Raw genomic sequence first — 15,528 nt, 5'->3', positions numbered from 1 at the left:
CTAAGAAAATATTTTCCTACCAATCTGTCTTTTCAGTGCCTCCTTAATATCTTTGTTCCTGAGAGTGTAGATGAGAGGATTCAACATGGGGATCACCACCATGTAGAACACAGATATTACCTTGTTCTGGTCGGTGGAGTACATAGACTTAGGCAACACATAAATAAATGTAGTGGTCCCGTAGTACAGAGTGACTGCACTGAGATGGGAGGTGCAGGTGGAGAAGGCCTTGTGGCGGCCCTCTGTGGAGCGCATCTTCAGGATGGTGATGAGGATGTACATGTATGAGAAGACTATGACCAGCACTGTGGACAGAATCAAGATGAAAACAATACTTGAGGCAACAAGTGTGAGGACACTGACATCAGAACAGGACAATTCAACTAAAGGAGCGAAGTCACAAGAGAAATGATTAATTCTATTGGGTCCACAGAACAGCAAAAGATAGAAGCAAACAGTAAAAGTGCAACCATTAAGAAGACCAGCTACATAAGCCACCATGACTAACTGGACACAGACTTGGGTGGACATTTTGATGGAATACAGCAGCGGGTTGCAGATGGCCATGAAGCGATCATAGGCCATGGAAGCCAGAAGGAAGAACTCAACTACCCCAAAGATAGCGGTTGCACCAAGCTGAATGGCACAACCATGGTAGGAGATGGTATTTTGTTGCACTAGGAAGTTAACGAGCATGTTGGGTGTGACAGAGGATGAAAAGACTACATCAGTAAAGGCTAGATGGCTGAGAAAATAATACATGGGATGGTGGACCAGAGAAGAAAATTTGATGAGAAGGATTGTGCAAAGGTTTCCAGATACAGTCACCAGGTAGATGCACAGGATGATGATGAAGAGGACAACTTGAAGGACTGGATCATGTGTTAAACCCAATAAGATGAACTCTGTGACTGTGGTCTGGTTCCCATCCACCAGGAAATCCATGAGAGAATGCAGCTGCTGTCAGACAAAACTGTGATGAGAGGATGATATGAATGTACCATATACATGGAGTTACCTTTTGATTAACAGATGTGTGCATTTATTACAAATATATTGATTACATTTTACTCTAGATTTTCTGCATTTATACTTAATGACTCTTGTTTTTTAAAGCAGAAACACAAAATTAGCTTCAAATAATGTGTCTTTCATCTTCTATATGTAATAAAATATAGGTACATATATAGATATATATATATTTTGGTCAGTTGTGGAGCCTGGGTGCTGTCCCTGAACTCTTTTTGGTCAGGCTAGCATTATAGCACTTTAAGCCACAACTCCACTTCCTATTTTCTGGTGGTTAATTGGAGATAAGAATTTTACAGACTTTACTGCTTGCTCTGGCTTTGAACTGCCATTCTCAGATTTTAGCCTCCTGAGTAGTTAGAATTACAGGTAGGGAGCATCTGGCTTTGTAAATCCTGAGGATTTAAACATATGAGAATTATTAAAATGAAAGAACGGTGTAGAATAGCATACTGGTATTAGAACTAGGAAATTGAAAGGGAATACTAAATTGAGAGACACAGGGTAAAAAAAGAGAAACAACTACAAAAGCAATACTTGCAAAACTGTTTGGTGTAAGTGAACTGAACACCTCAGGGGGGGAAAGGGAAGGGGAAGAGGAAGGGGGAAAGGGGGGTATGAGGGACAAGGTAACAAACAGTACAAAAAATGTACCCAATGCCTAATGTATGAAACTGTAACCTCTCTGTACATCAGTTTTATAATAAAAACTTTTTTTAAAAAAAAGAAAAATTTGTAGGAATGACTGGGAAGAAGTTAACATTTATCAACAGATTACCATATTAACACCCAGAGGATTTAACATTTTTCATATTTTTTAAAATTCCCATGAAGCTTTCTTAAGTACTTTTATATCTCCATTTTATAGTTGAACAAATATTTAGCAAGTTCTCTAAAGTTTCATCGAAATACTAGAATCAGCATATAAACCTCAGTCAGAATGAACTCGGCACATTCTTCAGTAACCTTAATGTAAATGAAATAATAACTGTAATGAAGTAAATAATCATTACAATGAAGTTGAGCTGACACGTAAATGGAGGATATTAGGTTAGTTTTTGGCTTTCTATCTGCTCATTTAGAAAGAAGTGCTTCCTTAGTCACATAGTTCACCAAGTCTGTGAGCAAAAGGTCTTGTTTTAAGACCAGTTTTTAAAATGGGAAATAAATTTTCTCAATAGAAAAAGGAAGAAATAGAACTTGGGGCTGAGAAGATGGCATAGTGGTAAAGTGCTCGCCTCGAAATAGAACAACTCTTATTAAAGTTACAAATGAAGTTAATCATTGTAAATTTGCAAGGTTTTTAAAAAAAATTTAAAAGTTCCATTTCTTTCTCATATCATTTCAAATGCCAGCCTAATTACTCTGAAAAACATTATGTAACTAATACTTAGAAATGAATGTTAAGGTTTATTTTCTCAAACACAACCTATATCCTGCATGCGGCAATATTTTCTAATGAGACTTTTGTAGTATTAACTAATATTATCTTTAATAGTACAGTGACAAATAAAGTTGCAGCACACAAAGTTAAGAAGCCTGGTCATGTTTACCCAGGCAATGTTTAGTTTGACTCACTACATTTTGGATTTATATTATTCTCTTTGACCAACATATCTGGTTCCTGTAATAATAGACCATTCGACCAACACACAAAGTAAGATTTTCTACAAGCTATTTACTTAGATTAAGCCATGAAAGCCTTTGAAAGCTAATGAACGTATTAGCATTGAGGCTGAATGCTAAATTTAGGTGCAGTTAAGACTATCTCAGGGACTCGCGGAGCCAGAGCTGGCCGCGCGAGCGGAGGGCGTCGGGGGCGCCGGCCTCCTCCTGCCCCCCTCCTCCTCCTTCTGCCCCCCTCCTTCTCGACCCACCCCCACCCCCACACCGCGGCGATGCATCCGCGGCGCCCGGACGGGTTCGACGGCCTGGGCTACCGGGGGCGCGGCGGTGCCCGGGACGAGCCGGGCTGGGGCGGCGCCTTCCCCGCGGGCCACTGGGTGACGACCCCCCCGGACATCCCGGGGAGCCGCAACCTGCACTGGGGCGACAAGAGCCCGCCCTACGGCGCGCCCTCCGCCTCCACGCCCTGGCCCTGCCGACTATGCCCTAGCGGGCGGCGGCCCCCCCGGGCCGGAGCAGCTAACAGTTAAATAGATTTGCTGGATTTGGCATTGGACTTGCAAGTCTCTTTACAGAAAATGTACTGGCCCATCCGTTCCTTGTTCTACGCTGCCAATGTCAAGTTAATTACCATGCTGATCATTACCATCTCACTCCATTTACAATCGTCAACATTATGTACAACTTCAACAAAACTCAGGGTCCAAGATCCCTATGGAAAGGAATGGGAAGTACATTTATTGTCCAGGGTGTCACACTTGGAGCAGAAGGTATAATTAGTGAATTTACATCATTGCCAAGGGAGATTGCACATAAGTGGAACCCTAAACAAATATGTGAGCATCTTATACTGAAATCCCTAACTTACATAGTGGCAATGCCTTTTTATTCAGCAAGCCTAGTTGAAACAGTACAGAGTGAGAGAATTCGAGAAAATGCTAGCATACTGGAATGTATTAGAGAAGGAATCGGAAGAGTACTAGGCTTGGGAGTGCCTCATAGCAAGCGACTCCTTCCACTCCATTCCTTGATCTTCCCTATGGTGCTGCATGGAGTTCTTCATTACAACATCAGCACAGTCATTCAGAAGTTTGTCCTGATAATCCTAAAGAGAAAGAGTTGCGATAGCCACCTAGTTGAAAGTGGTTATCCCGTACAGTGTATACTGGAAGCTTATTTTCCAGAACTGATTGCTAACTTTGTTGCCAGTCTTTGCTCTGACGTAATACTTTACCCACTGGAAACAGTTTTGCACCGACTTCACATTCAAGGAACACGCACAATAATTGACAACACAGACCTTGGCTATGAAGTACTTCCAATTAATACACAATATGAGGGAATGAGAGACTGCATCAGTACCATAAAGCAGGAGGAAGGAGTGCTTGGTTTTTATAAAGGGTTTGGTGCTGTAATGGTACAGTATACACTGCATGCAGTTATCCTACAGTTTACCAAAATTATTTACACTGCACTTTTTTAGAATACCGCCTGAGATTTAGGTTTTATCACTGCTTAGTTGAGAAAACAGGTGGATAATTTGCTATGAAATTATGAGGGATTAAAACAACATACTAAGTCAAAAAAAAGTGGATTGGAAAGGGAATCTGGTAGGCAAAGTCCAAGCTGATTAAATTGACTTTTCATTTCTTTCGAAGTATACCTATATATTTTGGATCAAAATGATTCCAAACTTCAAAACTCAATAAAGAGAAGACTATGAAAGAATTAAATTCTAATGTAGCACTCATGCTAACGTAAAATTGTAGCTGGGAAAAAGCAAAAATATCATCATTAAATGTACAATGAGATTTCATTTAATTCAACCTACACTACCTGACCGTAGGATTTGTTACATTGATTTTTACCTTCTAGATTGATTTTTGGTATGTGATCTTCCATGCAACATAGTATCAGGAGGTCTTTAAGCAAATACATGATTTCATCATTGGGAAAAAATTATTTAAGGATTACATCTAGCAATCTGTCAGCAGGAATCAAAGAAGTTTAAATTGTCCTTACAGAGCTATTTTAATGGCTTGTATATATGTATTATATAAAGCCAATTTGTGCACAAATATAACTTGGAATTCTGTACTTGTAGCTAAACATTGCATAAGAAGAAATCATCTGCTTTACATCAGAGTAAAATAACAAAAGCCGAGATGCCCAAATGATTTAAGTCAAATAGAGTGTCCACATCCAAACTCAGTGTTTCAGTGCCAGCATTTGTGCAATTTTGTTTGCTTAGCTAGTAATGTGACGTGTCAGACTAGAGCCACTCTTTAAGAAAGAAATCATGACAACTCTTACTGTTTCCATATTTACAAATTTGTGTACTTAAGCCTCACTCGCCTTTCATTTCTGAATGACTTAGAGGAGACAAAATTAAATTTCATCTGGAACAAAAAAAAGAAAAAAGAAAAGACAATCTCAGATTCTGGTCATATGGGTGGATGAATAAGGAATAGTGAAAAACTGAATTATGCCCATTTATTTCTGTGAATTTTCCTATGAAAATTTAAATTAGCCCAGCTAACTTTTTTTTCTTTGATAGTGGATAGCTTGATTTGACCTTCTCTGATTCTCAACTAAAGCATATACATTAGGTAAATTTTCAGATTGTAATTTCCTCAGGTGCAAGAGGGAAATTGAGAAAAGCAGATTTATTCATAGAAGTTAATCTTACCTCTTGAAATAAGGATTCACTCATCTTACAGTAAAAAATGCAGTTATTAAGATTATATACCAGCTCTTGTACCTTTTATATTTATTTGACTTAGGTGATAAGCATCAGAAGACTAGAGATTCACATGTGCATTCAAATATACCAGTGATCATTATCACATTCTCAAGTGAATACTGAACCATTTATTCCACATAAACAGAAATAATCTTCAAAGACTCAGTCAATTCTCAAGTGTAATTTCTTTCCTCTTCATATACTAATTACTTTAATTTCATCATTATTTGAAGTACACTATTAGAATTATCTCATAGCTAAATGCTTCTTTTTAGCTAACTTTAATATTTCTGTGTAAAATATAGTAAGATGCAAAAGAATACAAAATGGAAAATCTACCATGTATTCCTCTCAGCAACTGTTCAATTTTCTTTATAGTAACAGATCAAAGAAAACTCCATTAGTTACTTTAAGGAATATGAGAGAGAAGATATGTAAAGTTGAATTTTAAACAATTGCTTAAGATATACATATGATATTTATAACCAAAGGTATAAAACAGCAGTTTTGAAATTGTATAGATAACTGTGAGTAAAATTGGTTTGGATGACTTGCAAGTAAGACTTAGTCTTCTCAATGCATTAGCCACTGGTTAATGGGTTGTATGATGGGATGGAAGATGATGGACTTTAATGTGAAGATTCAATGTAACTCATTTGCAAGCTGTAATTTAAAAAAACCTTCAACTTCACCTTTCCTAAGTTCCCATAATAGATCAGTGGGTCAGGAATAGAACTAACCCACTTTCATTCAGTTTAATCTGCCAAGAATTGTGATTTCCCCTCACATGTATTATCTTCTTCCATCTTCCCAATGGTTCAGTAGCTAACTATTCCCATTGTCCTATTTCAGAGGAGTAGAAAGATGAAACTTGATGAACTGAAGGCTCAGAGGACAGGACTTAGGAGGAGATGATCAGCTGTAAATGTGTTGCTACTTAAATGCCAAGGAACTGCAAAGATCATGAAACCCACAACAAATGAAAAAAAATTAAAAATCCAGTTCCCAAATGAATAAAAAAAAAAATAGGAATTATATGTGAATCCCTCAGAGTGGCACCTTTTAAAGCATCAACTGAAATTTGAAAGACTTGAACAGGAAACACCCACACAGAGACACACACAGACTCATATACACTACTCAGGATACTATGCAACCTTCAAAAAGGAGGAAATTGGGCTGGGGATATAGCCTAATGGCAAGAGTGCCTGCCTCGGATACACGAGGCCCTAGGTTCAATTCCCCAGCACCACATATACAGAAAACGGCCAGAAGCGGCGCTGTGGCTCAAGTGGCAGAGTGCTAGCCTTGAGCTGGAAGAAGCCAGGGACAGTGCTCAGGCCCTGAGTCCAAGGCCCAGGACTGGCCAAAAAAAACCAAAACAAAACAAAAAGGAGGAAATTTCACAATTTCCCAGCAATTTTGAATTTGAGAGATACTATGTTAGGTTACAGACAGCATAAATGTAAATACATTGAAAAAATAGGTGATATCATCACTGGAGCAAATGATTGGAAATTGAAAAGGGAAATCTCAGAATATGTTGGAAAAAAGACTTCTTAAGAATGTCAGGTATCACCTGTGAGTTTGTAGCATCCTGATTAGAGAATCTGAGAACTTGAAAATTATGATTTGTGGATCATTTTGTAAAGCAAAAACTTGTTTCCTATTCTCAAATGACAATATTCTCTCCAGCATTTATCACAAGAAATATCTATCATTTGAGTTTATGTCTTTGCTACATCCTGGTCTTTTATGAGTTGTTATGCGAAAGATATCTTGGAGTTCAGGCAATCCCAGTGCAAGATGGTATGAGAATATACCCTTAATGGCTCCAGTAAGCCCGATTTACAATCTACTTTCCTTTACCAAGGGAATGGTGTCAAAGAAGTAAGGTTGGGAGGTACAGGAATTCGTGTGTGTGTTTGACAAAAGAGATTTATAGAATACTGTAAACTGTAAAAAATTTAAAATAAGATTACATTTTAGGGCGAGAATGTAGAACAATATCTGGAAGGTAACAAGGGTAAATTACAGAACATGAATGACTAAAGAACAGTGTGCAGACACAATCTGAATTTTGAATATCTCTTATTTTAATGATGTGTTTTAATAAGGAAACATTAAAACTAAAATCAATAATTAGAAACAAAAAATTATAACATAATTTAAAAATAAAATAAGTCATAGACAATAAATAACAAATGAATAATAACAAAATAAATTTTGATTGTCTCATCTACGTCATCATTTTCCCAGAGAATATATACCCAATCCTAACTATTGGTATCATGTGTATTTCAGAAGAACAGTTGTTGAAAAAATTTGAGATTAATATAGGTATATATATACGCATATATATCTCGCTATATACTTATATGCATACATGCATAATGCATATATTGCTAGTCCTAGGGCTTGAACTCAGATCATGGGTCTTGTGTCTGAGTCTCTTTGTGGTCAAGGATAATGCTCTTACCATTTGAGCCACATCACTACTTCTTAGATTTATATTTCAGTATCTCAGTTTCTTGCAACAAAAACATCAAACTCTATTTGACATTGTCCCATTTGTAAGGAAATGGAAGGACTTGGAAAAAGTTATACTAAGTGAAGTGAGACAGACCCAAAGATACATGGACTCTATGGTCTCCCTTATTGGGAATAATTAGTACAGGTTTAGGCAAGTCATAGCAGAGCATCACAAGGCCCAATAGCTATACCTTTATGAACACATGAGATGATGCTAAGTGAAATAAACTCCATGTTATGGAAACAATTGTTATATCACAGTTGTAACTGCTTTCAACGTCCTATGTGTATCTGTAGCTTCTATTATTGATGATGTTCTTGTATCACCTTCCTGTGGTTGTACCTACACTATCTCTGTAATCTTATCTGAGTATATTGGAAACCGTGTTTACTGGTATTGGAAGTAGGAAATTCAAATGGAATACCAAATTTGAGAGACACAGGGTAAAAAAAGAGAAACAACTACAAAAGCAATACTTGCAAAACTGCTTGGTGTAAGTGAACAGAACACTTCCGGCGGGGGGGGGGTCTGAAAGGGGTGGGAGGGAGGGCGGTATGAGGGACAAGGTAACAAACAGTGCAAGAAATGTATCCAATGCCTAACGTATGAAACTGTAACCTCTCTGTACATCAGTTTGATAATAAAAATTTGAAAAAAAATAAATAAAATATTGTTCTCAAGAAAAAAAAAAAAAAGAAACACTCAGTGAGAGGAGACTGCTAGATGCTAGATTAGATGGAAAGCAATACTGAATGTCAACCTTGACCAGTGACTGGGCATGGTAGCTAGTGCTGGTCATCTGAGTGACTGGGGAAAGCAAAAACAGAAGAAATTGTAGTCTTGGCTGGCCCAAACATGATTTGACACCCTATCTCAAAAATAACTAACCATAAAGGACAGCTTGATGAACTAAAAAACAAACATGTCTATCAAACACGAGTTCAAACCATGAGTTTATATCCTTGTATTCTCTCTTTATGTAATACATGATATATAGCTGAAAAATTATCTTCAGCATATTATCTTTACAACAAATATTTTCACCTTAACTATGAATTAAGTTCATTTATCTGATCTCATATGAAGCTATGATTTCCTTCTTGCTATCTGAAAATTCACCCTCCGCCTTAACAAAATCTCAATCATGGGTGATTATCAGTAGGTACATTTCAACCACAATCGTGTCTTTCCTTTTATTATTACAGTTATAGAGCAGTATTACTAAGTTATATCCAAGAAAATAAAATGTTGCTCAGAAAATATTCCCTTAACAACCCTATCTCTTCAAAGCTTCCTTCATACCTTTTATCCTGACACTACAAATACAAAGGTTCAGCATACATACACATCTATGGAGCTAGTGGAAAAGACAGAGACACAGATTTTAAGGATGTGAATTATCCAGTGGTTGAGCTCTAAGTCTGAACATGGCAGGCAGGTCAGCAGATTGAACAAACAGACCAGAAGAGCTGTTGCATTGATAGGCACACAGAGATAAGCCAAACTAACCAGAATGGGGATTTTAAGAGATGGAGATAAGAAACATATCCATAATGATGAGGCAATCAAACAATGAAGAAACAATTGAGGGGTACTGACATTGGAACAGAGGAAAGAACTCAAGTAAAGGAGCAAAATCACAGGAAAAGTGCTTGCCTCCATTCTGTGCACAGAAGAATAAAGTACAGAAGCACATAGAGACAGTGAAACAGCTGAGAGAAACCCCTGCATGACCCATATAAATCTTATGGTTGACTAGAGCAGTAGGTTGCAGATGGCAAAAAAAGGGATCTTAAGCCATAGCAATAAGATAACTGAACCCACTCTGTTGTTTCCAGCCCAGCAGATAAACTGGCCCCAATAAAACATGTACAAGGTTTTTTGTGTCCTACATTGTCATTTAATAGCAGAAGGCACAGCCAATCATAAGGAGAGTTTCAATTATGTTTCAGAATGTGGTACTGTTGAAAAACCTCATACTCTTAAAGATTTACATTGGAAGCAACATCATTGTATAGCACATAATATTTAAAATAAAATATAAATCTTTTTATGGAAAACAATGTCTTATTCTTAGTTATAAATTAATTTTGATAAAAGAAAATGATTATTAACCTGTGACATACTAGCTAATCCTGAAATTTCTCCAATCCCCTTGGTCAAAATGGTCTGCATTAGAATTTTATTATTGGACATTGGCCACAGAGCCCAATTACCTTTTATTATCATTCAATAGGAAACCATCACAATATGAAGTATTTTGAACTAACACATACTAAGTAAATATTTTCCTACCAATCTGTCTTTTCAGTGCCTCCTTAATATCTTTGTTCCTGAGAGTGTAGATGAGAGGATTCAACATGGGGATCACCACCATGTAGAACACAGATATTACCTTGTTCTGGTCGGTGGAGTACATAGACTTAGGCAACACATAAATAAATGTAGTGGTCCCGTAGTACAGAGTGACTGCACTGAGATGGGAGGTGCAGGTGGAGAAGGCCTTGTGGCGGCCTTCTGTGGAGCGCATCTTCAGGATGGTGATGAGGATGTACATGTAGGAGAAGACTACGATCAGCACTGTGGAAAGAATCAAGGAGCCAACAATACTTGAGGCAACAAGTGTGAGGACACTGACATCAGAACAGGACAATTCAACTAAAGGAGAAAAGTCACAGTAGAAATGATTGACTCTATTGGGTCCACAGAAAGGCAAAAAATAGACACAAAGGTTGAAAGTGCAGCCATTGACTAAACCACCTGCATAAGCCACTATGATTAACTGGACACAGACTTGGGAGGACATTTTGGTTGAATAGAGCAGTGGGTTACAGATGGCCATGAAGCGATCATAGGCCATGGCAGCCAGAAGGAAGTACTCTGTTGCCCCAAAGAAAGCAGCTGAGCCAAGCTGGAAGGCACATCCATGGAAAGAGAGAATATTCTGTTTCACCATGAAATTAGCGAGCATGTTGGGTGTGACAGAGGATGATAAGACTATGTCAACGAAGGCTAAATGGCTGAGAAAATAATACATGGGATGGTGGACCAGAGAAGAAAGTCTGATAAGGAGAATTGTGCAGAGATTTCCAGATACGGTCACCAGGTAGATGCCCAGGATGATGATGAAGAGGATGACTCGAAGGACTGGATCCTGTGTTAAGCCCACTAAAATGAACTCTGTCACTGTTGTGTGGTTCCCCTCCACCAGGGAATCCATCAAACAGTGCAGCAGCTGCCAGACAAAGCTGTGGTGAAAAGATAAAAGTGTACCATAAATACGTAGCTGCATTTTGACTAATATATGTGTGCACATATGACAAACAAATACATTAATTACATTTTTACTCTAGAGTTTCAGAATCTGTGCTTTTATATCTAATGATTCAACTTAAAGTATTCTTAAAGCAGAAAAATTTAAATTAGCTACACACAAGTTGTTTTTGGCCCTCTACGTACGCTACAATAAACATACAGAGCTTAATCCTAAGATTTAGAAATAGGAGAATTATTGAAATGATAAAAAGTTTTCATGTACTTAACAAAATAGATTTGAAAATGCTAATAAAATTTGTAGCAGTGACTTAAATGTAAGTAAATATTTATCAATTGCTTACTAAGTTAACACCCAGAAGACTTAAAATTTTTATATAGTGCTCTTAAGTACTTTTATATTTCCATTTTATAATTGAGCAAATGTTAAGCAACTTCTCTAACGTTTCATAAAAAATACTAGAGGCAGTGTATGAACCTTAGGTAGGTTGAACTCAGCCAGTTTGTTCAGCAACTGCAACATAAATGAAATAATAGTTTCAATGAACAAAATAATTATTACAATGAAGTTGAGCACACATGTCAACCAGGGATATGGGATTCATTTTTCAGCTATTTGTTCATTTACAAAAGAAGTGCTTCCTTAGTCACATAGCCTACAAAGTCTATCAATAAAAATAGATCTTGCTTGAAGACCATTTTTTTATTGTAAAGGCGATGTACAGAGGGGTTACATTTATATCAGTAAGGTAATCAGTATATTTCTTTTCCAACAGTGTTACCCTGTCCCTTGCTTTCTCCCGCTTCCCCTCAGGGAGAACCAATGCAACCATGATACTCACAAGACACTATGTTGAAAAAGACCAATTTTTAAAATGGGAAATATGTTTTCTTAATAGGAAAGGAACAAATAGAAAGGAAATCATATTAAAGTTATAAATGAAGTTGCTAATTGTAAATTTATGAGGTATTTTTAATATTTCCATTTTCTTTCTCTTATCATCGCAAATGCTGACCTAATTATTCTGCAAAGTGTGTGCGACTAATATTTAGAATATAAATGTTAAGGTTTATTTTCTCAAACAAGATCTATTTCCTAAATGAAAGATTATTTTCTAATGGAGTATCATAGCATTAAGTAATGTGATCATCAGTAGTACAATGAGGAATAATGACTCAACATAGAAAGTTAAACAGTTTACCTGGTTTCTTGAGCTAAAGGTTAGTATGAATTTCATCAACTAATATTTTGGATTTATAGCATCGGCTGTGACCAACATGTCTGTAGTAGTATTCAAGCAATAGACAGAAGTTTTTCTAGAAGATAGTTACAGCAATTAATCCCTAAAAGCCTTTGAGAGCTAGTAAATATATTAGCATTGAGGCTGAGTTCTTAATTTAGATATGATGATTAAAGACTATCTTTGTTTCCATTCATATCTGTTGATAAATAAGGAATAGTGGGAAACTGAGTTATGCCTATTACCATGAATTTTCCTGTAAAAAATTAAGTTATCTCAGCTAAAGTGTTTGTTAACTTGTTTGACAGTGGATAACTTGATTTGACCTTCTCTGATTCTCAAATACAATGTATAAGTTAGACAAAATTTCACATTGTGATTTTTCTATGGTGCAAGAGGGAAACAGAAAAAGCAGTTGTACTCACAGAGGTCAACCATACCCTTGAGATAAGAATTCACTCATCTTACAGTAAGAAAAACACAGTTATTCTGACTATATAATGGCTGTCTGCCTTGTATTATTTGACTTAGGTGATAAACATCGATGGCTACAGATTCACATGAGCATTCAGAAATCCAGGGATCATTAGCATATTCTCAAGTGTATAATAAGCAGTTTATTTCACATAAACAAAAGTAATCTTCAAGGGCTCTGCTAATCCTCAAGAGTAATTTCTTTTCTCTGCATGTATTAATCACTTTTCTTTCATAATTATTCAGGATACACTATTAGAATGATCTCATACCTAACTTGTTCTTAGTTGACTTTGGTATTTCAGTGTAAAGTATATTAAGTTGGATATGTAAAATGGAATACTTAACACATCTTCCTCTCCATACTTTACAGTAATAGCTGTAAGACAACTCCACTAGCTACACTGAGAACATGGGAGAGATCATATGTAAAGATGAATTTTAATCAATTAATTAGGATGTACGCATGATCTTTATAACCAAAGGTATAAAATAAAATTTTGGAAGTTATATAGAGTATTGTGAGTGAAGTTATTGGATGACTTCCATGTGAGAGTCTTCTCAACATGGTAGCCACAGGTTAGTGTATTGTATGTTTTGATGGAAGATGAATGAATGATGATTTCCTGTAAAATGAAGAGTTAATCTACCTCACTTGCAAGCTGTAATTGTAGAAACTTCTACTTTAAGATTTTTACATTCCCACGATAAATGGGATGGATCAAGGGTAGAACTAACAAAATTCATTCAGAGCTTAACCTGAATAAGCACTGTGCTTCCTCTTTGCATGCTTTATCTTCTTCAAACCTTCCCAATGATTTCATAACTAATTATTCCCATTGTCCCGTGTAACAGGAGTTCCTTGGAGATGAAACTGTGATGATTTGAAGGGATAAAACACAGTACTTGGGAAGAGCTGATCAACTGTAAACTTGGTGGTACTTAAATGCAAAGAAATTGCAGAGAAGATGGAAAACACCACAAGAGAGGGGAAAAAAAGCAAAATAAAACAAAAAACACATATCAAGTATTCCAAGGGATAGTTGAATGAAAACTTGTGATTATATTGAGTCCCTTTAAGAGGCACTTCTCAGCTAGAATTTGAAAGACTTAAATGTGGACACACACACACACATACACACACACAAACACATAGGACTCACATACATTACTTATCATGCTGTTCAAATTCTGAAAAGAAGGAAATTCTGTTGTTCCCAGTACCACAGATGAAGTTGGGGGATATTATTCAAGCTGAAAGAAGTTGGTTGGCAATGAAACAATAAATGTTGTTCCCACTAAATTCAGGGAGAGCAAGGCCCACACTCATTTCTAGTGCTCAGTGTTCTCCTGGAGGAGCCAGGCGGACATGAAGGCAAGCAGAAAACTTACAATGAAGGAAGATCAGGCAAGGAAAGTAAAACCCTTCAACTTACAGACAGCAAGCATGTAAAAATATTAAATTGTGAGCAATGTCATTACTGGAGGAAATGGTTTAAAACAAAAAAAAGGAAAAATTCACAATAGATTAGAAAAAGAAGACTTATTTAAGAATACCAACAAACTGGCTCTAAATGTATAGAATCCTGATTCAAGAATTTGAGAATGGCAAAATTATAATTTGAGATTCATGTGCTAAATCAAAAACATGAAAATATTTTCCAACATTTATCTCAAAAATTTTTTATCATTTGGATTTATTTCTTTTCAACATTTTGAATTTTCTTATGAGTTGTGAAAAGAAAGAGAGCTATCTTGGGGTCCAGGCAATCCCAGCGCAAGCAGGTATGGAGTAAACTCTTAATGGCTCTGGTAAGCAAGATTTGCAATCTTTCCACTTCACCCAGTGTAATTGTGTCAATGATAAAAGGTTGGGAGGCACAAGAAAACATTTGTATGTGATTTGTTTGTTTTTGATAAAAGAGATTTATTTGTAGTGTATCATTAAGTGAATTGTAGAAAATCTAAAATATGATTCCATGTAAAGGTGAGAATACAGAACAATATCTGAAATGGTACAAAGGATAAATTAGAGCACATGAGTGATTAAATAATGTTTTAGCGACACAATTGTGTTAGAAATATCTCTTATTTTAATGCTGTATATTAAAAAAAAGAAAACTTAAAACTAAACAAAAAATCATCAAAGAAAAAGACCTGACACATACTTGCACTCAAAACCTCATAGCAATCCTAACAGGCTGAGCCCAGATATCTGAGATTTGTGTCCTGAGTGTAGAACCAAATTGTCATTAATGGAGAGCAGATCTAGAGTCACACTGAAAATTGGAGACCTTAGAAAACCCTCTTGTCATCCACTGAAGTATCTTCCACCTTACAAAGATGAAGGATCTAAGAGAAAATTCTTCAGTGCAATGGGAGCAGTTCAATAAGATGGTTTAGTGAGCATTCATTTAGTGTCAGGCACTATGCTACTATAGTAACCAGTGTCTTATGGCTAACCATACACTGTACTGTATAAAAACAGCATATACTTATGTAGAAGTGATACATTTATGCCTAACATAAGGAAAAGAGGATCAGAAGGCCAAAACCAAGGTCACTTATTTTAGCCAATATCGTAGAATAACACTTTGTACAGGAAGAAT

The 15,528-nt window shown here is 36.5% G+C and overlaps 2 protein-coding genes and 1 pseudogene across 2 annotated transcripts; 1 reads left to right on the top strand and 2 right to left on the bottom strand.

Moving 5' to 3' along the window:
* LOC125362160 (olfactory receptor 478-like) lies at positions 1 to 945 on the bottom strand. Its single transcript, XM_048360842.1, has one exon. It carries the CDS (start codon positions 943 to 945, stop codon positions 1 to 3), a length of 945 nt encoding a protein of 314 aa, XP_048216799.1.
* A 1,982-nt stretch (positions 946 to 2,927) lies between these two features.
* On the top strand, positions 2,928 to 4,138 carry LOC125362427 (annotated as a pseudogene).
* Positions 4,139 to 10,206: 6,068 nt separating this feature from the next.
* Positions 10,207 to 11,151, bottom strand: LOC125361535 (olfactory receptor 478-like). Its single transcript, XM_048360058.1, has one exon. It carries the CDS (start codon positions 11,149 to 11,151, stop codon positions 10,207 to 10,209), a length of 945 nt encoding a protein of 314 aa, XP_048216015.1.
* Positions 11,152 to 15,528: the final 4,377 nt, after the last annotated feature.

This window comes from Perognathus longimembris, chromosome 13 (genome assembly GCF_023159225.1).
Source record: "Perognathus longimembris pacificus isolate PPM17 chromosome 13, ASM2315922v1, whole genome shotgun sequence".
Classification (NCBI taxonomy): Eukaryota; Metazoa; Chordata; class Mammalia; order Rodentia; family Heteromyidae; genus Perognathus; species Perognathus longimembris.
The sequence above is the reverse complement of the archived record's forward strand: the minus strand, read 5'-3'. Positions and strand labels throughout refer to the sequence as shown.